This window comes from Tyto alba, unplaced genomic scaffold (assembly GCF_018691265.1).
Source record: "Tyto alba isolate M040663 unplaced genomic scaffold, T.alba_DEE_v4.0 Super-Scaffold_23, whole genome shotgun sequence".
Classification (NCBI taxonomy): Eukaryota; Metazoa; Chordata; class Aves; order Strigiformes; family Tytonidae; genus Tyto; species Tyto alba.
The window spans coordinates 10314940-10341964 of NW_024881297.1; the positions used below are offsets into that span (position 1 = coordinate 10314940).

Sequence of the window (27025 nt, forward strand, 5' to 3'; positions counted from 1 at the left end):
ATCAACTGCCCTCTTGCAATCAGCCTCTCTAGCTTTACCAAAACCCACAGAGCTGAGAGAAGCAGCCTATGTGCACCCAAATCGGGGTAGTAGTGGCACATGCTGATACCTGATAAAGTGGCACGGCCCATTGCAGCAGGTGGCTGTAACACGCTTGTGGACCTGCACAGTTTTAATCATTTAATGCTCACTAACCTGTCTTTTCTAATACATACACCAATATACATGTGGTGACAGAAAACGCCTTGGCTTGTTTACTGACCCTCTTCAACAGCAAAAGCTGCCCTGTTCTCATTCTGCATCTATGTATACTTGTAATATGCCATATATGTTAAAAAAAATAATAATTAACTTAAAAGTAGACTTTTTTTCAAGCAGAATTATTTCTTATAATCCTACACCTGTCACAGTCATCATGAGCCCAGCAGAACAAGGCTTAAGAGACGGACTTTGGGGAAAAAAAAAAACCAAAACCCTAAAATTTTCTGTAACACTTGACTGTAGAGAGGGATTCTTTTGCAGAGGATGGCATCATTTATGCAGAGCCATGTTTTAAAATACATATTGTGTTAAAAATATATCAGTTATGCTCCTAACAAACAGGCATCTGCATTATATCATCCACCATCATATCTGCTGCTAATTGGCCTCCTTGTTGACAAGTCTCAGCAGCAAGGTTAACTACTGGCTGTAAAAGCAATCCAGCCTCTGGCCCGAGGGGTCAGAGCTCAGGCAGACGGTGCAGGAGCCTGCACAGCCTCGTCCCCACTATATATTTTCTGAGAGCTAATAAAACACTAGCGCAATCACTCCTACCCGGAGGTCTGCCAACCGCTACAGTGTCTGCAGAGCTGCAGTAAGTGGTATGTCGTCATCTCAGCGCAGAGGCACTCGAGTAGGCTTCAAGGGAAGAGGCATCATCTCTTGCCTCAAAAGTTTTAGAAACTACCAGTGAAGCAACTAAAAAATTCCGGAAGCGACAACAGCTACCCCTGGGCATGGAGCAGCTCCTGCAAAAAGACTGGGGGTGGGTTTAGTGCCCCGAGCTCAACACCCTCAGAGGTGGGCGTCTTCGGGGCAATTCATCTTGACCAAATAAGGCTTTTTAAAAACTTGGCCTAAAAAAATCCCGGTGGGAGGTTGTAGGGTGGGGAGCAGCGGGCTGCCCGTGCGAGCACGGTGCTGCTGGCATCGCGTCCCTTGGGATGGCTCAGATGTCACACGTGCCTTGGCAAATCTGGGCTGAGTTAACAGGTCACATCTGAACCAAAGAGCAGAATTTTCCTTGGCTTGTGTAGCTCTTGGGAACATAGTGCCATGTATGCCAGGAAACCAGTCCGTTGCTAGATAGCAGGAAATACATCAGAAATGCAGCTGTTGTGCTTCCACATGTGCACAACAGCTGTCTTTGAGCAGCCCAGCAGTGGCTATATTTACATGTATGACTCTCTTAAGTACCCACACTTTTAAAAAAGAGAAAAAAAAAAAAAAAGGACAAAAGATAATTAAGATAATTTAGAGCTGGAGCTGAGCAGTAGCAGCAGGTGGGGGCAACACAGCAACTGCACATGTTTCATTAAGTTAAAAAAAATAATAATAAAAGAAAAAACCCAACCCCCTCAACAAGCTGCCCAACAACTGTACAGTGAAGAGCAGAAAGTGCTACTCTGCACTTCCTTGCAGCCTTGCAAAGCCCCTGCAGCCTATTTCCCTACTTTAAGACGAGAGGGGGTAGGGAGGGGGGCCATTCCATGCTAGGAGGTGGTTTTGTTTTGTTTTGTTTTTTAATTGTTCCATTTCCCTCCCCCTCAACCATGATTAAAACGCAACATATGGCTCAACTCTGAACAAAAACCCGCAAAACCAACACTCTTTTCAATTTAGGCTGTAGTCAATGAAAAAAGACTTTGAGTTCCTGTAGTATCCTCTGTTGTTTGCATGTAGTTCTGCTCTATTTTACTTTTCAAACCTCTACTTTCTATCAGTCACATACATACCTTTTTTTTTTCCCAGCACTTCTCAGACAGCATTTCACTGGAACTGCAAACTTTGGATTGTTACTCTTCTGGGAAGGTGCCTGTTTAAATAAAGAATAGAAAAATGCTCTCTATCGCTGAGCCCTCTGACCTTCACGCCAACATTTGCAGCACAGCCTAATGTGACCAAAACCAAAAATAGGCCTCGCCTTCTGGCTGGTCAAAAAAAAATAAATCAAAGAGTTTCTTGATTCTTTCCCTGTTATTTAAGACTGGAATGTTCATTCACACACTAGACTGAAGAGTTTGCTTTTTAACAGATTTAACAGGAAGCCAGATGGGAGTGTCAGAGCTGTAACTAACGTGCTCACGCATAGCTGAGTAGGACTTTGGAACCTATTTATGCGTACCTGCATGGATGGATAGGAGCCTGTTTTCCCTGGCTGGCTCTCACCGCCTCCTTAAGCATTTTGCCACACAGGCCTGGTCTAACCCCTGCTCAGAAAAGGCTTGCTGCTCCCCTCTGCCCGGATGCCCTCAGAAGCAGCAGCTATCCGTCCAAGTGCTGGTCAATTTGCCAGAAAGCCGGAGGTGAGGGCTGGAGCGGAGCAGTGCCTCCACACCGTCACATGCCTCACGGGGTCTGTCAGGGTACTGAGGGCAAGCGGTGTTTGAGGAGAATGCAAAAAAGTCACTTGGCTTCCTTGTAGGACTAACTCCTCTAAAACGGTGTGGGTAGATTAATGTAGAACTAGAACCAGCCAAATAAGTGATGCAAAACTATACATGCCTTGTATTCCTTGTATTGCAGGGATTAACACTTCCCTGACATCTAGACCTCCCAGTACACAGCGTACAATTGCATTCCATTACAGTTAGACGCAGTTGTTTTAGCAATAAAATCAAAGTATCTTTTTCACTGAAATTGAAGTAAAAAAAAAAAAAAATGTCATGGGAATAAAGCAAAGGTAAATTGTTGCAGGAGTGCTCCCTCTATCAGCATGATTCTGAAATCATATGCATACGTTGACAGCTGTCACTCATGCTAGTGACACTTTTAAAACGTACCAGAATAGCTCTGTTCACAGGTGTTATCAGAGCGATGCCCGCTTACACTCCGAATATTTAGTAAGCAAGCATTAAGACTTCACATTTTTACACCTAGCTACCTATTTTTAATGGGACTGCATACCTACAACTTAATGAAAAGATCTAAATATAATGTTAATGTGATTTTAAAATATGCATTGCATCTTCTAAGTTGACATTTCAATTAAAGATAAATAAGATCCAGTTATATGGTTATACTGTGATAAGACTGCATTTTCACCAGTCAAGCTTCATTCTTCTTCAAAGTGACAGATTTCTCTGAGATAAACAGAGCCAGGAAGAACAGTCCTCCAGCCACTCAAGCCAGGAAGAGATAATTTAGGGTGCACTTAATCACTTCCCAAAATTGGGATATCGCATTTTATGGATAAACGCATTTTGTGATAAGCACATTGTTACTTTCCTGCGGCTAGTCTATGAGAGCTAATAATTGCATAATAAAATTTAATTCACGTCCAATTTTCACAGGAAAACAATGCCACGTGGCTATTGTAATAGCCAAAAGGCTATTACACACACCCATGCGTGCGTGCCTACCTTTCAAAGCTCCCGCAAGTGCCGCCTTTAATTCGGCCGCCGCAGCCCCGCTGTGCGCCCGCCGGCGCGCACTCGGGGTACAAGTGCACGTACTCCTGCAAGTTCCACGTAAACCCACTATGTAAGAAGTACTTTGCTGCCATGATACACTAAACGCCCACTTGCACTGCAAAAATAGCTCCTGATTTGCTTTCCCTGAGCTACTGCATGGCTGCCCGCTGCAGGCCTCTGGGCCGGACAGACCCACTCTGTCCGCTCCCGCTGCAAGCAGGGGCCACTTCGCGCTTGTGATCATCGCTGTTACCCTCCTCGGGCACTCTCCACTTACTCGAAAAGCTCATTCTGCTCACAGCTCACTTCCATATGTGGGAAAAGTGCTGACCCTGCTAGATCAGCCCATTCATTCGTCAGTTCCAGCCAGTATCCTGCTCTCAGGGTAAATGCTACTGACTAGCACTTCAGAAGAAAGAATTTTTAAAAATCCAGAAATTGGGATTGCTCAGAGGTTTCTTCCAGTGGAACGTTTTGCTGTCAGACAAGTTTTAAAAAGACACAGGAATTTCCTGTGGAGCAGAATTTGTGGTTCCTGACAATGAGCGCCACTGGCCATGTTCTGACCGACTGCCTTTGGATCTGGTTCCCAAAATCCTTTACACAGCGAGGTTTTCCTGAGCGTTCCTTAGAAACTGGACATCTTCCACCAGGATTTTTGATTCTGTCACTGTAATAACCAGTTCCTCAACTTTTATATCTGCCATTGGCAGCACAATTCACGTGAGTGCTGTCATTAGTTTTTTGTCACCTAATCAACAGCTTGTCAAGATCCAGGTTCTTATTTGGTGCTAGAGACTTCAAGAATCCTCCACATTTAGAGAGCCAAAACAAAATGGGTGGGGCAGTTTTTTGTATAGTTCAGAAAATTTGTTTCCCATGGGACATTTTTAGCTTCCTGAGCTAGACTAACAGAGGAACTCAGACACCTAATTTTTGCTTTTAATGACCAAATAAAAAGAAACTAGATCACCAAAAATCTGTCACTGGCAGCCAAAGAGAGGCCAGGACTCTGAAGTCTCTAATATGGGTGTTCCCTAGCTGCCAAAAGCTTGCATGGTTTAAAGTTTGCTCTTGGCACTGCCAAACGACCAGGGACTACCTCCTCCCAAGCCATCTGCCAATTCATGACAGGCCAAAAACTCAAAGAAATCCTTTAGCTCTGTAGCTCTTTCTGGAAACCTCAAAAAGAAAGGCTATTCACCCCTAACTCCTCTGAGATCTGCTGTCTGCACATATGTTGACATTGAATTTACTGTGCAAACACGGACAGCCAGAGAACTTCCACCCCAACAGTACTCACAGAAGTGCACACACCTTGTCTCCTCTTGCTCTAGTCTTGCAGAGGGTGGCCCATTTGTTGCAACAAGTTGCAGAGTCATAACAAACTCAAATCAGTTATCCTGCTTCTACAGTAAGACTGCCAAGTACCTCAAATCTTCTCATCAGAGGCCCAGTAATGCAGACGACTTCTCTCCTGTTAACATGAAAGGAAAAAGCACCTGCAACACCCAATAATGCACTTAATACTGTCAGTCATGTGAAATCTGAAATCTTACACCATCCCCAGGAAGCATTCAACTTGAATTCTGATGGTGGCCTTGTTTCCCCTTTCCTTCCTGGCAATAAATAGGACAGCCAACAAAGAAAGCTACCTTCAAGGAAAGATCCTTTCTCACCTGTTCAAAGTCTGAAAGATCTCCCCAGACAGCTGCTAAGTGCTCTGAAACTGCTGGGAAGAAAGTCTCACCTGTTTCAGCTCCAGCACGCAGTCTGAGGCACTGGGCAGAGACAGCCCAAGAGAGGACAGCACCACACCATCCATTTGCCCGTACGGATATATCCCAGGGTGTTCTTGATAAGCAGCACAGTTTCTCTTACTAGTGGGTAGCCACGCACCTGCCAGACCTCATCCAGTCTTCAGGTCATTAAAGGGAGGACCTGAGACTCAAGGTGGTGACACCTGAGATGATTGCCAATAGAATTCTCCAGGAATGGAGAGGCAGGAGTTTGAGCTTCTAATAAAAGAGCTGTAGAAGGACCCAAACCCAACACTTTCTCACCAGCAAGCTCAATATGGCTGTGCCCTGACAGAGCCTGTAGGTTATTTTGGATGAGAGGTATCAGAAAATAGATTAATACAGCCTAACTATGGTTCTCAGGCTGAAGCAAAACAACTGGGTTTTCTTAATTTATAAGGAATGGAAGTCAACCCTGAGGCACTTCCAAGTTCAAAACATGGTTCTTTTTTCCCATTTATGATCAAACAGTACAGCATAACTCAAGCCCACGTCTGGGAAAGGTGAATGGCAGACAGCTGTAGCAGCTGCACAGAGCACCTGCTTCCAATGATCTACCTCTTCCTTGCACAAATAACACCGGAATATGAACACCTTACTTAGCAATTATCCATCCTCATCCCCTGACTGCACATCTTATTTTCTCTGTGCTGCCACTATGTCATATATCCTCCTCAACTATACAGGATTTCTTTTACCAAAAAAATGAAATAATGCAGAAAACACACTAAAAACCACAGTGCAGTGATTTCCTCTGCAAAAGTGGGATTGTGCTCTTAGTAATTAAAAGTAGCATGAATTTCACACTGGCTCTAGTAGCTTTCCATCTACAGACAGAACAACAAGGGGAACAATACAACACACAGTGCAGTTCACTGTCAGAAAGACTGCAGAAATACACCTTCATGAGAACCTTAAAATATGAGCAAGAAGGAAAACTTGAGGAATGGATAATTTTAGCAAGGCCACACCATGTAAACAAAAGATATCAAGGAAAAACAAGGGAGGGAGGGGGAAGGATCCAAATGGATTTGAATCTGTTGGGGTTACAGAACCCACATTTCTTGACTAATAGCAATGCCTTGCACTACTTAACCACAAACAGGCCTCTCAAAAGAAGTTATTTACACAACAGCTGGGAGTCTTGATCTTGCCAGCTCTGCATCTTCTCTCCTCCAGCTGCAAAATCTTTTATAACCTCAGTAGATCTTACCCATCACAAAGCAGTGAAAAAGCCCTGGTCAAAAAAAAGTCAGAAATGCAGAACCCAGAATAAAATGAGACCCGAGGCAATTGATTTAGGACTCTGATCACCGTTTTCTTTAACACGTCTTCCCCGGTTCTGAGTAGTCCAATACACTTCTGAAGGAACAGAGGGCAGTTTGACATATTGAGGAGGGGAAAAAAAATCCAGGGTAACAAGTACTTGTTCCTTTTACAGTGGCTGTAAATCTGAGTACAACACACAGTGCACCACATCAGTTCCAAACAACTGCAGACAGATATACAGCATGCTGCTTGCCCTGACCAAACCACAGAGCAGCAGCAAAAAAATAAGGTGCTCTAGCAAGACATAAAAATACTTAAATCTGCTGTAAATAGGAGTCCAGTTTTAAGGAGGTCTAAACTCTCCTAATTCCAGAACAACATCACTACTAGCTAGACAGAGTAAATCTACCCACTGATCCCAAACAGCCCTAAAGCAGATGCAGATTTCAGCTGGTAATGTGAGCACTGTTAAAGGAGCCATGTGGTGCAAGGCAGCTAATCACCAGGATTTAAAAAAAAAAAAACTCAACAACAAAAAAACAAAAAACCCCATTCAAAACAGCTCAAATTGAATCTTTGGTAGAGGCAACATAGTAGTTATATCTTGATGATTTTTTAGGGAGAGATAAAGAAGTTCCGAGGAAGTACAACTATCTCCACCTGAACCTTCCAGGAGGCGATCTGATCACCAGTGCCATGACTGCTTTACTGTAAGTCCATCTGGATCACAGAATCTATGGGCTGTTTAATGTCAGGCTTGGTGTTAAAATACTCTATGTTTTGACAGGTTTGTAGGATGAAAGTTGAGGACTGACAGCAACTCCCCTAGCTCTTGGAAAGGATTCATACCAAGAGGAACCACTGAGCCATCTGATGCCAGAAAACACAAACCACACCGACCTTGAAACCTTCCTTTCTGCTACAAGGACTCAAACTTTGTTCTGCCCAAACTGAGAGACCAGTAGCACGAACTGAGAGACTCTTTAGCGATCATTTGTCTCTTTTTTTTTTTTTTTTTTTTTTTTTTGTAGGATGCTTTTACTCAGGTCTCTCTGGAGTTCCCTAGAAGGGAAGGCAGATGTACTCAACACTGAAATTATGTAGCCATCAGCATTTACCATGAATTGGCAACAATCACATAAGATTATCTTTTCTTCTTTCTCTCTGAAAGGACACTGTTTTTCTTATGTGGGACTGTTGGAGGATGGCTGACTTGATCACCAGGAAAAATGCAAGCAGGATGCCTGATCAAGTACCAAAACATCACTCAAAAACACTGACTAGCATTTACAGTTAAATCTCTGATCAGTTATTTAACCAACTTGAGTTGTGAAAACTCAATTGCGGTTTAAAAAAAAAAAAAAAAAACAAAAAACAAACCCGAATCCACTTGAAAACAGTTAAAAGATGAATTAGTTAAAAAAAAAACCAACCAAACTCAAAACCAAAACAACACACACACACACACCACACCCCCCAAAAAAAAAAAAATTACACTACAATTCAGTACAAACAACAAACTAGACAGAGGTAGGGAACATCTACATTGTTCTTTCAAAGCAGTAACTATTACGACTGGTACCTCTGAGAATTAAACAGAGCAAGCTCTCTAGTGCTTTGACCTCCAGAAGGTCATGTTCACAAGTCAGTGACTGTGAGAGCCAAGCTGGCATTCCCAATGGTCACAACAATAGATCCAATTACTGCAACCAACAAGCATTAAAAAGCAAATACAGCACATAAAGCTCCTATTGCTTTGGTAATTCAAATACATGTATCTGCAGATATAAAGATGAGAGAACAGCACCCCTGCCATTTCTGTATGCTATACATGCTCTGGTTTCTTAACTTTCCTTACACATTTTGTTTTCCACTTTTTTTTTCCTCTTGGTGTTTGCCTGTTTGGAAACAATTCACTCAAACTCAAACCAAAACAGGGCTGAGTAAATTGATTCGACAACTATTTGTTTTGTGAATGTCATTCTTCCCACCATCATTCACTGCAGTTTTTCAGTCTTAGCTGAGAGAAAATACCATTTTGGTGGTCTTTTGATTGCAGCTGCATAGATCTAGGTCCTCAGTAACAAAATTCAAGCTTCATACTTACTACTCAGTAAACTATTTTGAATTTGCTAAGTAACCTAGCAGTTCAAATAATTCATTTAGAGGAAAAACAAGAAAAAAAGCTTCAGTAAGTACACTGCTGAAGCCTGTAAGTTCAAAGGGGATTAATAACATTTTGTAAAAAGAATAATTAAAAAAAAATTCTACAAGATCCATCAATACCTACCAAATACCCTAGCCCCGAGGACATTTGAGGAATGGTTGGGACCTAATCTCAATTAAAAGCTCTTCACAAGTATTCATCATCCTGCTCCCTGTCCCACTGGGTGGGGATGGGGTTTGCTTTCCTCCCTGGAAGACCTGAAGACCAAATAAATCAGGCACCCCTGTGGGCTCCCATGCTAGCCCCAGCTCCATTTCACACAACCACCAAAACGATGGAAAATGTTGCCACCAATATCCTCTAATCACCTCTGTATTCTTCCCAGGCAGAGAGAGCTCTGCTCAATGGCTTCAAAGTGGCAGAGGAAAGCGCCCCAGCTGCTGCCCGCAGGCCCAACACTGCCTACTGATCTCAGTGGAGGAACTGTACTAATCCAAAAGGTGAGCTGAATATGCAGTTTAATGTGACTGTTAATGGAGAGGCTATGCCTGCTTTGTAAATGTCCCTACTTTAAATAAAGTTGTGTTAGAAAAGCCAAACTAAAAATACCTACCAAGAGTGTAGTAGACAAAACTAACTCTGAAAGTGATACTGCCCCAGAAAAAAGTCATGTAGCCAACTTTGCCAGGTTGCTAATTATGTATTATTAAGGACAGCGACCCGTGAATACATCTAGAGCCCTTTGTTGCCCTATTATCAATAACAAACGGGAACCTTCTGTACTATTTTGGGAAATGACCTTTCTCCACAGCATTGTAGTGTAGCACAAGCCAGGAACCTCCCGAGCTGTAACTCCAGCTCCACCATTGACTTGCTGCATGATGAGGGAAAGTCGCTTTAACCTCTCAGGGGCTGTTTCTTTTTCGGTAAAGTTGTAGTGATGCTCATCTACCTCTCAGCCCCATGCAGTGCTTTACTCAGTTTGAATATTTGAGCAGAGCTTGGAGAATGCAAAGTGCCAGATCAGTGTGACACAGTGCAGCAGCTGCCTAAGGATTTTAACACAGCAGAAATTCAGCTGCAGCTGGAAGAACATATTGTGTAGAGCTACAGTATTCCCTTTTCACAGGTGAGAACTTACAGCCACTAGCTTTGGACTACAAGTCACCACCTAATAACATTTAACTTGATTTAAGCTACAGAGTTTCTAATCACACAAGAAAGAAAAACTCAGTACTTGTTCCCACCTACTTGCCAGCAGAATTCAGGGTAATATTAACTCACATAACGGCAAAGGATATACCTGAAATAACAGCATGCAGAGACCATAGGATAAAAATTACTGGGACGAGCAGCACGCACAGTGGATAGTCAGTTTATGCAGTCTGGTACATTTCAAAGGTCAGAAAAAAAAAAAAAGAAGTTGGGTTTATAGGAAGTTACAAAGATTAAAAAAATAGAGCCGAGACTGTATCAACATCAGCTCTTTCTCTCTCTCTCTCTAAATAAAAGTCATGACTAAATGAAGTCATTCTGAAAACATGAATTATTCAATTTGTTTTGGCGGAATATTCCCATGCTTAACTCCTTCAAATTGTGGTAAAAGGCGGGAAACAATCCGATCCATTTGCAAACACAGGAACATGCATAAGTGCACAATACAACTATAGGAAGGCTATTCTCCCAACTTAGAAAAAAACAATCACTTAACTCTTTTCCAAGGGGCAGAGGTCAACTTATTTTCAACATCTCATTTCTCTCCTACCTCATTACAAAAGAAAACGTTAGATACTAATACAGTATTTGAGAGTTGTCTAATAACTCCCTTTCATAATTTCAGCAACAACTTCCAAGTAAAACTTACTTTGTGGCTTGAGACCCATCCCACTGGAGGAAATTCCATTTCAATTCCTTTGTAATTGACAGCACAACTCAAATTCCTAAACCTGCATCCCCAATTCTGCAGAAATAAAGTGAGTTTCACAGCATGGAAGATTTAACCTGAAATCCACAACACCACACCCATATTTACGCGACGAAGTTCCCAGGGTGAGCACTGTTCTTCCATCACGACGATCCTCAAATGCCCTCAAAAACTCTTTAGCTATTATTTAAAAGCACTTTGTTTTACAGACAGATAGATGGCAATATATTTGACACAGATGTTTAAGCATGACATGATTCAAGTTTTATAAGAATTAAATTACAGCAGTTATTGAAATCTATCTTTGAATTTAATATTTAATATGTCTCTACTGACAAATTGCTTTTGCTGATCTTAATTAACAGTGCCCAGAGACAGCTTATCCATGTTCTCCAAATTGAACTATGGCAAAAGTTTAGACCTGGGCTATGAATCCATGGATATACAGAAAACAAAGGACAAGAAAGTGGTTGGGTATAACACTTGAGAAACAAAGCGGGGAGTTTCCTCTCCTGGGCAGAAAGCTTTGACTGGTGTGGAACACCCTGATGTGAACACACAGGCCCAGATGGGCACTTTTGCTTCTACAGCTTCTTCCTGTGACATTTTGGAATTCATTTTCTTTTACCCAACAACTTCACGAAAAAAAGTTTACATTTCATCAGTAGCCCAGGATCACTGGGTGAAGAAATCAGGCAGCTGCTAAGGAAGCCTTTCGCCAGTTTCTTGCCGCATACCCTCAACTGGGGCAAACGCATCCCTCATGCAGCTGGAGCCCGCGGGACGGAGCAGCGGCGGGCTGAGCGCTGCTATACAGCACCACCTAAGGGCTCTCTATAGGTGCTGCAGCCCAGACGTAAGGACTGCAGCGGCTGCCAGCTAGCCTTCAGGTGCCGGTCACATTCACTGACCTTCCAGCAGTGTCCTCTCATGAAAATTTTCTAAGCAACAGCTTTCTCTGTGAATCACTGTCACTGTTCCATGAAAAATAATCTAGAAAATTAAGTTACTGAGAAGTTGGTTGAGGAATAATTTTCAGAATAAAAAGATCTACCTTTGTCATTTGCAGCAATTCCTTTATCTCTGTTGCAATTTCTTCATATGCAAACAAGGTGGTTTACTACAAACACTTTAGGTTAAGCACAGGAGTGAAAATGTTATGGCTTTTAGATTTAAAAACTAAAACACAAGAGTTGCCTTAATTCTACCCAGCCTGTGCAATATTTAAATCTCTTTCAGCTTATCAATGCAACATTATTTTTAAGTTATATGAGTCTTGTTTGTAAAAATAATTTCATTTGGAGTGATTTTGTGATGCAATCTACATGAGGAAATACCACACTAAGTTGAGGATGCACTTAGTCCAGCCTTAATCTTAAAAAGCAGCCAATAAAGAAAAATCCTTATGAAACCAAAATGAGACAAACTGTCCCACAGAAACGTCCTTGCACTTTAGATGCTTCACAAAGGGATATATGTTCAAAATGTCAGATGAGAGCCATCCAGACTAGATTCATTTACAGGATCCATGCATGTCTCCAGAGCAATGTTTTCTAAGATGAAAGAGTTGGCAGTGTACCAAACAAGATTATTATTATTCCAGTTTCCCTCTGAAATTTCCCGTCTCATTGCATATGGAATTTAACACCCCAAACATGGAAAATTGATTCACCAAATGGGATGAAACCCAGGTGGCCTGTGTTCTAGGACCCCTATTCAATCCCACTTAGGCACCTGCTCAAATGCCACTCTTTCCTGATGCCATGGTATGGACAAACGGCAGCAGCATTTCTAATGTGAGCAAGTGCACAGCAAGGAATTGTGTGCGATGGGAATGGGTGTATGGAGCAGTGTCGGCAGCTGACCTGAAAGCCACGTGCATCCTGCAAGACATGAAACTGGGACTTCCCTATTCAACATGTCATAATTCAGAATACGTGATTAATCTCGGTACAGAAATAAAACACTCAGTGGCTTCTAGTTGTGCTAGTGCTGTACAGTGGGCACAGTCTGCCTGGTTGTTGCAGATGTAGAAACGACGGCACTAAAGGGTCTCACAGCAAAGACACTTTTCCGCTTACAATGGAATGCCACATTCTAATGGATAGCTAAAAGGTAAAGTGTGACAATATTTTAATTATCTGAAGTTTGAATCATTAATTTTCAAATCTACTCAGGTTCTATTGCCACCGCACACAGAAAGAACCAGTCAGGTATTCTGCATCGCACCACTTATAAACAACAAAAAAGTTTTTTGCTTTTACTGAAATTGTTTTTAAAAGATTTTGACCTAAGTTCTCTCCTCCTGTAAATCAGAAGAACGTGACTTCAGCTACTTGTTTTGAATCCTGCAGATATCAAATAGTAGCAGCTGTTGTTCACTGCAGACAGACAAATCGTATTCACAGCTCAAAAAAAAAAGAAATCCTGTTTTGGTGAACAAAATTTGCTTTGTTCAACAAGCAAGAGCATGGAAAGTCATTCCTCCTCGTCTTGGATAGCAGTCACGATTTCCAGGTAGATCACTTCGTTAAGATTTGTGCAATTAAGAAAAAAAAAAAATAGTATCAGTATTTGCAATGTAATTCACGTTCCAGTTTGCTGTTTATTTTTCTTGATTGAGCTCTGCCAGATCCCATACGCTTGTCATACTTTTGACATGCTACATAGGAGAGAAATCAGTTTCTTGTGTGGCTGCCTTTTCTGGAATGCGTATCTCCTCAGTTATGAAATTACAGCAATATTAGCCCTCTTTGTGAATTTTATGAGACTGGGATAGCTGAACAGCAAAGTTTCTCTTTGAACTTCAGAAGAAAAGGGACACCAGAGCATACCAGGCTTGTAAAACACATGCTGACCTTTAAATATGTTGCCCTGTACTGCTGTTAACAGCTATCAATGAATCCTGAAGCCTGGATAGAGGGGAGAATTCAGTAGTGGAGGTGAGAGGGAAGAAAAGAGAAAACCAGCAGACTGATAAGGCATTATTTTCCACATAACATCCCCAAGCTTACAGATGTCTCGGGATCATAACATTTTTGGCAGAAAAAGGATACAAATACTTAGATGTTTCTTTCTTAGATCTAGAAGACAAGCATCTGAGCAACAGTAAAAGCTCCTAGTCTAAGCTTCTGACATCATAAGGCACGTTAATTGTTGCAGTTTGTGATGTCACTAAAGATCTTTTGTCCAGTTAGACTAACAATTTACAGTTTAGAAGTAAGGTGAAACAGGCAACTCACTCTTTGTACTTATTTTACAGACTTTGATCAGATAAAAAAAAAGTAAAAAAGGGATAACTGGATAATTGTCTTCATATCTACATTTGGTACAGATCCCTAATAATTTTCAAACACATTCAACATTCCTTCTAGTTCAGTTTGTGAAATTCCTCCTAAAAGATGTAAACCTGGAAATTCTTAGCACCCTAATTTCCCTTTCCTCTATAGATTACTTTGCCTACTCCAAAATACTGGGAAAGCTTCCCTGAATAAGAATAATCCTTACTGTGAAGGCTGAAGTCTTTCCCCTGCCATGAGAAGAGGGTCTGACATCACAGCCTGGGAACCAGCTCAGCTCCTTTTCCCCACAAGCGGCAGGATACATCTTAGCACAGTTGGCTTGTCTCTCAGCCTCCCATCCTCCGCACCTTCCTAGGACAGTGCCTGTTTTCCTCTAAGGCTTGATGAGAAAGAAGACTAAAGGGCAAAGGTAACAAAGAGGTCAAGAAGAGACCGTTTCCCTCAGATGCTGCTAACAGACACTGAACAACAGTTTCACACGACTTCAGAAATCCTTGTCTTCTGCTAGTGAGCTCTGTCCAAGCCTGGGTTCACCAAGGTTACAGGAAAAGAAAAGGTTGTACTTTTGTTGATCAACGCTGCTAAGCAACAAGTCATAAAAACTAACCTTACTCTTGTCTTCCGCTGGTTGCAATTAGAGAACTACAAACAGGATCTTTGTGTCATAGATTCAGGGCTGAGAGAAACCTTTACCAGTGTGACTTTGTGATGCTATGGGCCACACGGACAAAGAGAGTATCTTCTCATTATCTGTACATTATGCATCCCCAGCCATTGCAGTCTGCCACAGTGCAGGTCAGCTCAGTCATCTGAAGTTATAAGTCTTTAGGTTATAATAGGTTATACTCTTTAGGTTATTACAGTCACTTTCAATAGCAGAAAAAAAGCAAAAATATTGTTAATCTCTGATTAACCTTATGAATTTCTGAGTAATTTAAAAAGGCATATAACTAAACTAGAGCTTTTTTACGCTACTCTACCAGTGAAAGAGATCTAAATGTAAGAGCAAATGAAGATGTAGTAACTAACATACATCAGGATTTCAATTTGCCATAGTTTTTTTAAGGAAAAATACAGGAATCTTATGCGTTCTGAAAAGTGAATCTTTCAACTTCTTCATTAGAAGTGAACAATCATTTACTCAAACTGCAAAGACTTCTAGCTTTTTCCCACTTAGAGCAATTACCAACAAAACCATCTAGTTCTGAAGAAGTGTCTGCATTAGACTAGTCCCCTGCAACACACAAATCCAAAAGACAGAAAATTGAATTTGTCATTTTTGTAAATCTCACACAGCAAGCACTGTGCATCACATCAGTTTCTGTTGCTTGACAGTGAATTGCAAAACTAATTGTTATGCTCCCATGGCAGAAAAAACAGAGAAAAACAGACCTTCTTGCTCTTCCATAACATACTTTCTCCATAGACTACCATGAACACCAGGTCCTCTTTTCTATGTTCGTTCACCAGCTGAATCATATCTTGGTATGGCAGCAGGCAACAGAATATGTCTATCATACTTCCATTCTAAATGAATACTGTAGTCGCTTATGAGGTTTTAGTTTTCAGATTTTTATTCTCAATCCACAAATGTTATTGATGTTCTAAAATGGGGTGGGTTATTTTTAAATAAACTGTAAGGAATATGACCATGGAGTATCTGAACTAGTTTTTGGAAGAGGAACCCTGTTGCTAGCCAGCCTGTGCACTGTTGATCGTCCAAGTCAAGTTCCAGGGGAACACACTGATTTTCTTTAAATACGTGTTTTATCAACTTCTGTTCAATCATTCTTCAAATGATACATGCTTTAGAATAGTCTAGCAGGAACAGTTACAGAAGCACTAAGCTCTAAATATGGTTCTCATTTTAACTCATGGATAATGTTACTTCCTGACTGTGTATCCAGGTGGGCAGCAATTGAGTACTCTGAGTAAGGAAAAGGTGAAGTTTACACCAGTACAGATCAAGTCAGTAGTTGAATCCTGCCACATTACTTTAAGAAAGAAAACTTTAGGAAGGGAACTGCATAAGGTTAAAAAAAAAAAAAAAGTTCATTTGTATACTTTAGCTTTGCTCAATCCTCATCCATCCCCAAAAATCTCAAGACCCACACAGCCAACACACTACAGATTTCACAAATAAAGAAACAAGGTATGTGAGGAGAACATAAAGACTGAACAAACAAGCATAACAGGAAGTAATGCATTTACAAAAGGCAAGGTCAGATTAGTTATCAAGGAAAAGTTTTCTATTACTTAAAACAGGACATTAGAACAGAACAGTAGTCAAGAAGAGGTCACTGGGTCCTGTCACTGAAAACAGAGAGATTAGATATGAAAGGAGTAAGTCACACTGAGAGCATGAACTTGCTAAGAGCATTTTTTCAACCTTAAGTAACATGGCCGTAAATATACATGGGGCTCAGAGTAAAGACTACTGAACTGTAACCCTTACACTGTACTGACCTGTTTCAGAGTCCGGGGTAAATCACTTGATCTCACCACACTTGTTTTTCCAGCTGTGAAACACCAGCATCATCTATTACACAGGAACCTGGGGAAAAGTTTCATGCTTACATACAACTGCAAGACTTTGTAGAACATGAGTTTGCTTCTTACCTCCCATATCAATTTGTCTAACAGTTTATCATACCTCCAGCTACAAACTTATTCTTGCTATTATTTTCTCATAAAGTAACACTATTTTCTCAAACTGTTCTGCAGTAGCTGTGGTTTTAAATGTTAACATGAGAGCAATTTAATGACTCCAGAAACTAAGATTCTGTCAACATCCTACTCAACGGATTTGTTTACTAACTTTTTTCAGAAGCCTGTTTACTTGAACAACAATATTTTAATGCATTTTAAACCCACAGAGCTAGAAATTATGAGTTGAAATGCTCTTCCCTATCTTGGGAAATACTGACTTGTTTACTAAATTGTAGCCTACCCGTTAAAGCTATGTCGTTGTTCTTAAGACAATGCATTTCCCCAGCCTGTGAGGACATAAACAAAACTGCATAATTAACTGAACGTCAACTGACTCCAAAACATGTCACAGTAAAATTTTACAAACTATAAAACAAACAATTTGATTCTGACATGTGAGGCTCAGTTCATCATTTGCACAGTACAGCTTTTCAATTTGGTCAGGGAATCACTTAAAAACAAAGCAGGAACCCTTACCTATCGTGCCATTTCCAAAGACCCTTTTCAGTGTATTTCTGTGTGCCGAAGCATGAGGCACAAATGAACACATAAAGAAAGTAAACCTAATTTTCATTTAATGCTATATTTTAAGAGGAAAATGCAATTGAATGAAAAATAGAACTTGCTTAAGCCATTGTGCTATCTTGTGCTAAGAGTTCATAAGTAAATTAACAATACTTTAAAAGAAGCAACAAAACAAAAAAATAATGATGGCCCACAGCTTGAGCAGATCAACAGATCTACATCCAGAAAACAAATACTGAAGAAGTGGTAAAATGCATTCTGCTTGAGCAGCAATCATTTAAACAAAGCTGCAGGTTCCATTTTACTTGCTTGACAGCTGACACATAACAGACAAGGAAAACAGCAGTCCCTGACAAAAGAAAAGGTAGTGACAATAATAAGGGTTTGATCTAATGGATAAGCACAAATGACGTCGCCTCAAAAACTGTCACCTGAAACAAACAGACTATCAAAAAGTTGAGAACTCACCAGTTAAAATGCTGCTGCTCTCATTAATTAATTTTCCATCTGACTGTCATTTCTTCTACCACGTACCGTAAAAATACAGTTAATATTTAAAGCTGAAAGAATATAAGACATTGCTTTTGGTTTGGGGCACTTTCTGTCATATTCAATAGAGACTGTTTAAATAGAAAAGAAACTCTAAGTGCTACATTTTTTTCACAACAACTCAGCGTGGTCATAACAAAGCCACGATGCTTGTGCCACCCCCCACATTCCTTCTGCTACTTCTACGTAACCGATTGCAGCAATCCCAGATTACTCATTTGGGACACAAAGTTTAAGAAACAGGAACAAGGGGGTCAGAGCACTGAAGTTCTGATGATTTAACTGGTGGAAAACCACTACTACCAACTACACCAGTGCAAAATTTCTCAAAGAAATACCCTGGCTGTATGTCCCACAAAACATTACAATGCTCCCTGCTAGTATTCCACTGCAAATATACACGGGGGTCATTGCTTCTAATTACAAAGTATTTTTACTCTGCCTTGCAGTTCACTTTTTACTTTCTGGTCATAATTCCTATTTTTAGAGTAAAAAATATATGAACAATTATACAGACACCATCATACAATGGGAAAAATAACTGAAATGCTAGCATCGAGGATGGAAGTTTCTTCTGCATTGTTTGATTTGTGCCACTTTGACAAACCAAAGGAATTAAAACCTTCAGTATTTTCAACAATCATTCACCTTTCCTGATAGTTGTCAAATTATACCTACACACAGGAATCAAGATTCTGACACACAGAAGTCTAGCAGGAAAAAGTAAACTTTGTTGGGAACACAATATAACAACTGGGACAAGGGGAAGGAAGAGAATAAAAGAAAAAAATATTACTCCAGGGAGAAAAAAAATGAAGTAAGCCAGAAAGAGGATCTAAATAAACCAATTCATGGCTACCCTGGAATTGTCTCAAAAATTCAGACTCACATTGCCAGAACTCAAACATTATGTGAAACACCTACTTCTTAGGAAGCCAAACAGGTGAACCTGAGCTAAAATAAACATTAACACCACCATACCTTTTACGTATGTGTCCAGAAAACCAGAACTGTAAAAATCACTTCCAGTGTTTTGTGGGTTGTTTTTGTTTTGTTCTTTAAGACAATGTAAGGAACAATAAACTAACAAAATCTCCCATTTTACTGTTTTGTCACATCTCCAAAAATCAGCATTCTTTCACTTTACCCTTCATTTAGTAGGTATTAGATGGGCTCTGCTTTCTAGATCATGGCTTCAGAAAATGCTTCTTCCAGATTTGATCTCAAGGGAAATTTAAAAAAAAAAAAAAAAAAAAAAAGTACTTTTGGTTGTAAGCAGTCATGTCTTCAAGAGAGGGGGAAAAAAAAAAAAAAAAAAAACACACACAACTAGACATTGTGTTTGAACCCAAAAAGCTTAAGTCAGATCAGAAAACCTCAAACGATTATTACCAGAGATCAATTTTTCTAGTAATAAGACATTTGCTAATAAAACAGCATGGATGACATCTGTTCCATCTGATGTCTGCGTTTAAAAAAGTTTAATTTTGCATTTGTATTAAAACATCTATTTAGAAACTGGGATGGTTAAAGTTCTCTTCTCCTAGTGTGTAATAACTAACCATAGCTTCCAAACAGGGACCAAACACCACTGTGTTCTATTTATAGGCATACAATTTATTTAAAATTAAGACTGTGGTCAGGTGCTGCCAGGGGGTCCAATGTTCCTGCTGTCACTCAAGGTGAGGAAAGAAAAAGCAATCCATACTGGCAACAGCTGATGCTGTATTAGAATAGAAAGCTGCAGTGTCAACTGCTCTAAAATGGTCCCATAATTGGAATAACACTCTGCACCACTACAAACCTCTCTCCCTCACCCTCCCAAAACCAGTCACAATTTGACACAGGGTTTCTGATCAACAGACACATAGCACGTACAAACAGAATACTTAGAAATGCACTTTGTTAGAATATATAGTAGTCTCTGAGTGAGTGTTTGTCATTATCTTTGCAACTACAAAATCCTACAGTATTTTTTTGCAGACTACTGGATAGGTATTCTATTAATGTCTGCCATAGGAAAACATTTGAATCCACACATAGAAAAACTGTATTTAATGTTCATGTTTACATAAAGCACTTAACAAGAAGAGAGTAAAATATAATACTTAGAGACCATCTTTGAAAGCTTTCAGTAGCAGGTCAGCTGCCAGTCCAGGAGACAAGACACCGCTCAGAACTTTTTCTTCTAGAAGTGGAATCTTATCCTTGACTGCCAAGTGACTCCGGAAATGTTCCAACATATTTTCTTGGATGAGATTCCACATCCACACTTTCTGCTGTTTCCGTCGTTTGGCAATCAACTCGCCACTTGTGAGCATGAGGTCACGAAATTCCATCATTTTATCCCACATATCCGAGATACCTTCTCCAGTTTTGGCAGAGATGCGCATTACCTGTTGGATTTGGAAGAATTTTTAAAGCCAAGTAGCTACTGGGCTTGAGAGTTCAATTACTGCATCAGGTGGATGGCATGAAAATTTAAAAATGTGTAAGGCAAGCTTACTTCAATACACTCACTTCACGAAGCTCCAAGCAGTTTTGTGCTGCCTTTTTTTTTAAAAAAAAGATCTCAAAATTAGGATTCCAACAACCAAAGTAGACAGTGAGATAAATAGTATTTGGGATAAATACACCTTGTCCACTGCTTGTATAATAAATGAAAATGATTTTTAATGAGTCCTTTACCTAAAATGTACAGTGTTGCCATTTCACTTAAATGTAGAATTAATTACATATTCTGGTAGATATATTCTAGTAGCTACTCTTTTCCACTTAAAATATTCCAGAAAGGATGCATTTCGACTATTTTTTGCATTTACTTTTCAGACTAGGAATTCATTTTGCCAGAAATATTTCAGACATCCAACATGATCTTTTAAATGGATCAGGTTTTTTTAAAAGTCTCTCTCTCTTTCCCCAATCTAATGGGTAGGATACAGCCCCTCCACATCAATATTTTCTTCCAGTGGTCTGACACTGCCATCCCTGAGAGACAAACAGATTTCCGATAACCTGTTTAATTCACTGGTCTCAAACAGTTCTTTCAGGTCACGTTTATCAGAGGTGGCCTCTCATCAGATTTAGAAACAGAAATTACAAAATGATGGCTATGCCCCAAGCAGCTGACTTAAACTTCATTCAATGGGTCAATTTTATTATCAGTGTAGAACAAACCTCCTTTTACACATATATAAAGGGAATAAGAGTGTGTGCGTTGCTTATTTTATATACACATATTAAAAATTAGTACTGAATATTTGCCTTAATAATTTATCGTAACCTCTTAATAGATGAAATACCGCATCAAAACTAAAGGCCCACAGGATGAGAATTCCAATAACCTAGGCACTGCATACACAAGCAGATGCATTTCTTGCCCAAGAACTTTTATATGCAAGAAATTAAAAAAAAAAAAAAAAAGAAAAAAGAAATTAAGGAAACACGTGGAAAAGTGAAAGAACATAGATAACCAATAACCATAGGCTTCAGAGTTAAGAGAAATAAAGAGAAATAGCTTATGGGACATTTTAAGATATGCATAGTTTACAAAAAGCAAGACAAGTTTGTACCACTACTGATGTGAGTAATAGGTCTGCTAGTGCTGAGGTTGTAGCTCAGGACAGAAATCATGGGGGGCAGGACTGGCTTTGCACAGTGTTTCATGTGGCACACCTTGAGATCACAAGTGAAACAAACAGCTGCAATCAACTCTCTAGCACAGTGTAAAACTAAACAACAGAACCGAAATTTTTATAAAGGAGCCCAGGGAGACTAGTATAGCTAGATGAGACGGTAACAATCCTAACTCATTCAGCACTTCTTCCGGGGGGGGGGGAAAGAAAAAATGAAACAAAAAACCCAAACACACCAACAAAAACCAAACCAAACCCACACCCAGCCCCGCCCCCACCACCCAAACCATGAAGTACACAAACCTTTGGTCTCCAAACCTTTGAACGTTTGCGAAGCAGCTTCATAGCACTGACATACTCAGCTTGTATTCTCCGTGCAGGCACAACTAAATCGCCATCAGCTTTATTTATAGCAACTAGATCTGCCATCTCAATTATACCCCGTTTGATACCCTAAGTGGAAGATGGAGAGAAATCAGGAATACCCAGGACTGTGACATGCTGATTTATTGCAAAAAGCAGGTCAAAATGCTATGTTAGTTTCTAGTGGCTCTTACTGACTTTTTTGTGTGTGCGTGTGTATGTGCTAGCCCTGCAAGAGGAGTACCAATGGCCTCTGTCATTACTAGTATTACTCTGCTTTGACAAAAAAATACTAGATATGGATATCAGAGTTTACATGATAACGCATTTCATGCATAGAGACTTAAGTTTAACCAAAACCCGATCAACTTTGCAAGTCTATTTATATCGATTTCTGTTTTCCTATAATACAAAGCCACTACCCCAAATCATATATAACTAGTAAACAGGACAAAGTAAGTCAGAGAGTATCAAAGTTTTACATCCTAATACTTTCAAAACCAGGGAGCAGGGGCAGAGGATATCAGATCCTAACTGTGCAATAAAATGATAACACTTAAAAGACTTCAACAGTAACATTGTAATTTACAAAACACTACTGATAGGGACTTTCTGCACAGATACTACATCTTGGACTTAAGTTTCTCTTTCTAGTTCTAGGTAATACTTCATAAGAGAAACTGAAAAATACCTGTAATTCATCTCCACCCGCAGGTGGTAGCAGTAATATAAACATATCAACCATATCAGCCACAGCAAATTCTGACTGTCCCACACCTAAAAAATTAAATCCAGAGTTCACCATTTTATTGCAAACTTTCAGTCACATTAATGACAGCAATTATGACAGATCCCAGTACTGCACCACAAACCAAGCCCACTAACAAAAAAAGACAACAGAAAACACAAGTTTCCACAAAACAGTGTTTTTACAAGACGTACAGGACTAGAAAATTGACAGAATGGGCATTCATTTTCAACCAGTGATCGTGTAAGAAAGCATGAACAAAATCAGGGATGAAAGTGTGCAATGAGTAACACACCTTATTTAGATACTGTAACAGGTTAATTAGAAGAAAACCCTAAGCACGTACCTACTGTTTCCACAAGAACAACATCATAGCCTCCTCCTTCACACAGCAGAATGGCTTCATTCGTGGTCCTTGTTACACCACCCAGCGTCCCTCTGGTTGGAGATGGTCTGATGTATGCGTTCATGTCTCTTGACAACTCAGTCATCCGTGTTTTATCACCCAAGAGAGAACCTTAAATGGTTAATGTTAAATTATTTCAAAAGTGCAAAACAGCTAGGCTTCCCCCTCTCCCCACCCCCAATAAATGAGTGAGGGAAGACAGATCTCTTAGACAAAGTCAGTCAAAAAGAATATCCCAATAACAGTTGCTCAAGACTTTGCTGAGACCTAGGAAGCTACTGCCTGGTTCTTCTGCCTATCCAAAGCTGGAAAGGCCTGACAAGCAGACCTTATTGCCACCAAATACGAAGAATTTGTTCCAGGTCTGAATGAATTCTACAATTTCTGAATGGCTTTTTGAGGCCTATAGAGAGCAAGTCACACAATTAAACTGTTTCTGTTCAAAGGGACAAATCTCTGCCTTATGATTCTAAAACGTCTTGGTAGATTTTTTGTTTTGTTTTTAAGAAAGCTGACACATATCCTTGCCTTCCTTCTTTTCATACAAACTTTAAATCGGATTCAGTGAGATCTACACATGTGATGCAGACTCCAAAAGATGAGATGCTCAGTGCTTTTAGCTGGTACAATCTTGTATATTTTGCTATTCTATTGATGCATCTCAAATGTATGCATTCAAGAATATAGTCTGTCTTAGCTCCAGGTCATTGCAATGCTGAAGGTTTTTTTTATTTTTAAATAGCTACATATTGGAGCATCTTTTCTAACAGTGTAGAAGCTAGAAAAAGGAATGATGTTCCCTAGCAGCTGCCCATTAGAAAAAGATGAAAATCGAGCTTTATTTATGTCAGAGATACCATTAATCAAGCATGGTCAGCCTATAATTTTCCTATAATGTACGATGTGAGAGTGACAGATGACTGCCACACAAATGTGAAGAATTTCAAATTTAGAAAAAAAAAATAAAATCATGCTACAAGTCAGAGAAAAGGTCAACAACACTGCATCAAGAGATCTTGAAACCAGTATACTCAAAAGAAATCCAGAAATTCCTACTGAGCAGAACTAATGAATGTTCTAAAATCCAACCCGATCTACATGTTCGGATTACAGCACCCTCTAAATAGTTTTACATGAGCATATGTTTACTGCCCAGTGATCACCACTACCACTGTCGAAGCTTAAGCAGAAATGCTTTGACATCCCTTCTACACCTTGATTCGCAGGGAAATAAATAAATAAATACAAGTAGAGAGAGAAAACTGGCTATCTAAAGTTTTAAGGCGACATTCGAACACTAGAAGAGAGAAACCTAACAAAATTAGGACACTGATATGCATTTCCCAATTTCATGTCACATTGGGAAAAAATGAAAACTTGATACAACAGTCATTTTTAATATTTTACTTTTATAAGCCCCAAATTTTCCTCCATTTGGCCCAAAGAGATACTCCTAGAGTTGACAAGGTATTAGAAACCTGACTCAAAGTTTAATTCACACTCACCACCACTTGTACTAGAGGAAGGGTCTACAGCCAACACAGACACTTTGTATTTTCTTTCTGTAAGCATTTTCCCAAAGCATTCTATGAAAGTTGATTTCCCAGCACCAGGAGGACCAGACAACCCTAAGCATTGATATTGGGAAGAAAAAAAAAAAACATTTTGTCAATCAAATAAATAATACATCACGAGTACCATGAGCATATAAGGTGGTAACCACTCACACTTTAACACAGTATCACAGCAGAGGCAAATGAAAGCTATGTCACAACAGATACACCCAACTAAGCAGTTGTAACAGACTTGAACTGCACTACCTCGCTTCACCACCCCTCATCCCACCCATACCAACATAATATTGGGTTTCTCCAGCCCTATTTCCTCCCTTCCAAATAAATGTATTTATACTGACTTATCATTCAGAACTTTAAAAATGTTCTATCCTAAATCTGGATTTTTCAGATTTACTGACTATTTTTAATAGAAACACTCTAAAAGCAAAAGCCCTTACCTTGAAGAGCTGTTATTTGAAAAAATGAGACAATTTACTGGTCAAAGCTCACAAACTAAGATTAGCACCAAACATTTCTCACTTCCATCCCCAAGTTCTTGTTCTTACTACATTAGTACATGAGAGATGACAGCTGGGCATGGCATACTTTAGTAGTCCAACTCCTTGCGAGGGAAAAATATTTTATAGTTTCCAAGAGAATTGGGTTCAAGTCTCCTCAGCTGAAAATTAGGCTGCTTTAAAGTAAGACCATAAAAGAAGAAAGTATGTGTTTTCCCTTTTGTTGATTGAAGGATGGAAGTATTCAAGAAAACACCTTCAGGGAAAGGCCAAGTCTACTTAACTACATCCTTCTCTAAGTGTAGATAATAGCTGTATCAGTCTGCAAACTACTTAACGTTTCAGCTTATAACTGTTATGGAAAAAAACCAGTAACACCCCGACAAGAAGCACCCCAATAATTTCTAGAACTTTTTCCAACGCATTTTCCAGCTCAAGTCATAATTCTACTGGACAAGAGAAATTACCTAGATTGGTTACAAACCACAAGAAACCAATGATCCAAGATTACGGCCCATGACACCTAAAGAACAATAGTGATAATGAAAGGTGAGGACTGTAATTTCGTCAAAGCAACTACTGGACAGACATAAAAGGACTAACCCACTCTAAAGGCAAGTGGCTTTCCTTGATTTAACTTTTCTTGTTCCCTGTGGTAGGATAATACCTTCTGAAGGAGCACCTGAGCTATTTTCTTCTTCCTACTCTGAGTCGATTCTACAAGTGTAATGGCTTCTGCTAAACAGGCTCTATGACCCTGGATTAGTCCATTGTAAAGTCTGTCTACAAGTCTTTGTTCTCTGTCAGAAAGTCCCTCTATTTGCTGGTCAGAGGCCACCTGGTGACACAGCTCTCTCCTCAAACTCTTCCACGAACATGTCCATTTTGTACGATAGAGGTGCACTGGATCTGCTCTGGAAGCGAAGTGAAAGTTCATGAAGTAATTTCTTCTAGAGAAATAACAATGAGGGAATCTCAGAAGCAAAGAGGGGATCTTCATCTTGTTTGAGATTATAAATACCGGGGGTATCAGTTCACTTCTGTTTGCAGACAATCTAAAGAGAAAGAAAGACGTTTTTACTTCTTTCAAAGCACTTGTAAGGACTCAAGTGAAACCTATGTACATAGGCGAGCATCAGTTTTTATTTTACCCATACCTATTGTTTTAAACAAAAAAAGTTAGTTCCCTCTTCCCACTGCAAAAACAGAATAAAAAGAAGCTATGGAATCTTCAATAGCATAACCTCTGTTATCATGCTTAATAAATATTTTCATAAGTAAGCAGACAATAAGGCTGCCTCTAGGAGCACACACAGTACTCTAAAGAACAAGAACAAACCAACCCCTATGCTTACCGAAACTGCTGTATATTCTACTTTCACGGCCGCAGGGTTTTTAAAAACACTTATTCAGAAGCTTTTTGTACGTTATTTCCGGGGGGGGGGGGGGCGGGGAGGAAACCAAAACAAAACCCAACCAACCAAGAAAGCCGTCAGGACACAAGGACGGTTAGAAATAAAGCCAAGGAGCTGACCCCGCCTCCGAGGACCGCCGCAAAGCAGCAGCACCAAAAACAACCCTCCACGCCCTGGGGGCCCGCTGGCAGCCCGCAAGCCCGACCCCCGCACCGCCCCTCCCAGGGCCCCGCTCCTTCCTGAAGCCTCTGAGGAGAGAAGCGGCTCGTCCCGCCCGCCACGACGCGCTCCCGTGGCACAGGGCGGCCGCGGGCCCCGCACCCGGCTCCCTCTCCTCAGCCCCGGGGCCGACCGTTGAGGAGGTGTGGGGGGGGGGGGGGGGGGGGCGGGGGGTGTTGGTAACGGCCGTCGCGCGCCAGCCCCGCGCGGACCGCCCGCCCCTGGCGCGGACGTGACGCCCCTCACG

At 40.3% G+C, this 27025-nt stretch overlaps 1 protein-coding gene across 4 annotated transcripts; it reads right to left on the reverse strand.

The window, feature by feature from the left end:
- Positions 1-1622: 1622 nt before the first annotated feature.
- On the reverse strand, positions 1623-27025 carry MMAA (metabolism of cobalamin associated A). Of its 4 annotated transcripts, none has more exons than XM_042796989.1 (11): positions 26500-27025; positions 25748-26199; positions 24576-24698; positions 23011-23181; positions 22608-22693; positions 21872-22006; positions 20035-20314; positions 17838-17929; positions 16602-16689; positions 4992-5151; positions 1623-2077 (listed from the first exon to the last, which is right to left on the reverse strand). In XM_042796989.1, exons 2-8 carry the CDS (start codon positions 26142-26144, stop codon positions 17865-17867), a joined length of 1257 nt encoding a protein of 418 aa, XP_042652923.1. In that variant the 5' UTR covers positions 26145-26199; positions 26500-27025; the 3' UTR covers positions 1623-2077; positions 4992-5151; positions 16602-16689; positions 17838-17864. The 4 variants fall into 4 exon arrangements, with proteins under 4 accessions (XP_042652923.1, XP_042652922.1, XP_042652924.1 ...); XM_042796988.1 differs by having other exon boundaries at positions 21857-22006; positions 26500-27023; XM_042796990.1 differs by lacking the exons at positions 1623-2077; positions 4992-5151; positions 16602-16689; positions 17838-17929 and adding an exon at positions 18976-19140 and having other exon boundaries at positions 21857-22006; positions 26500-27023.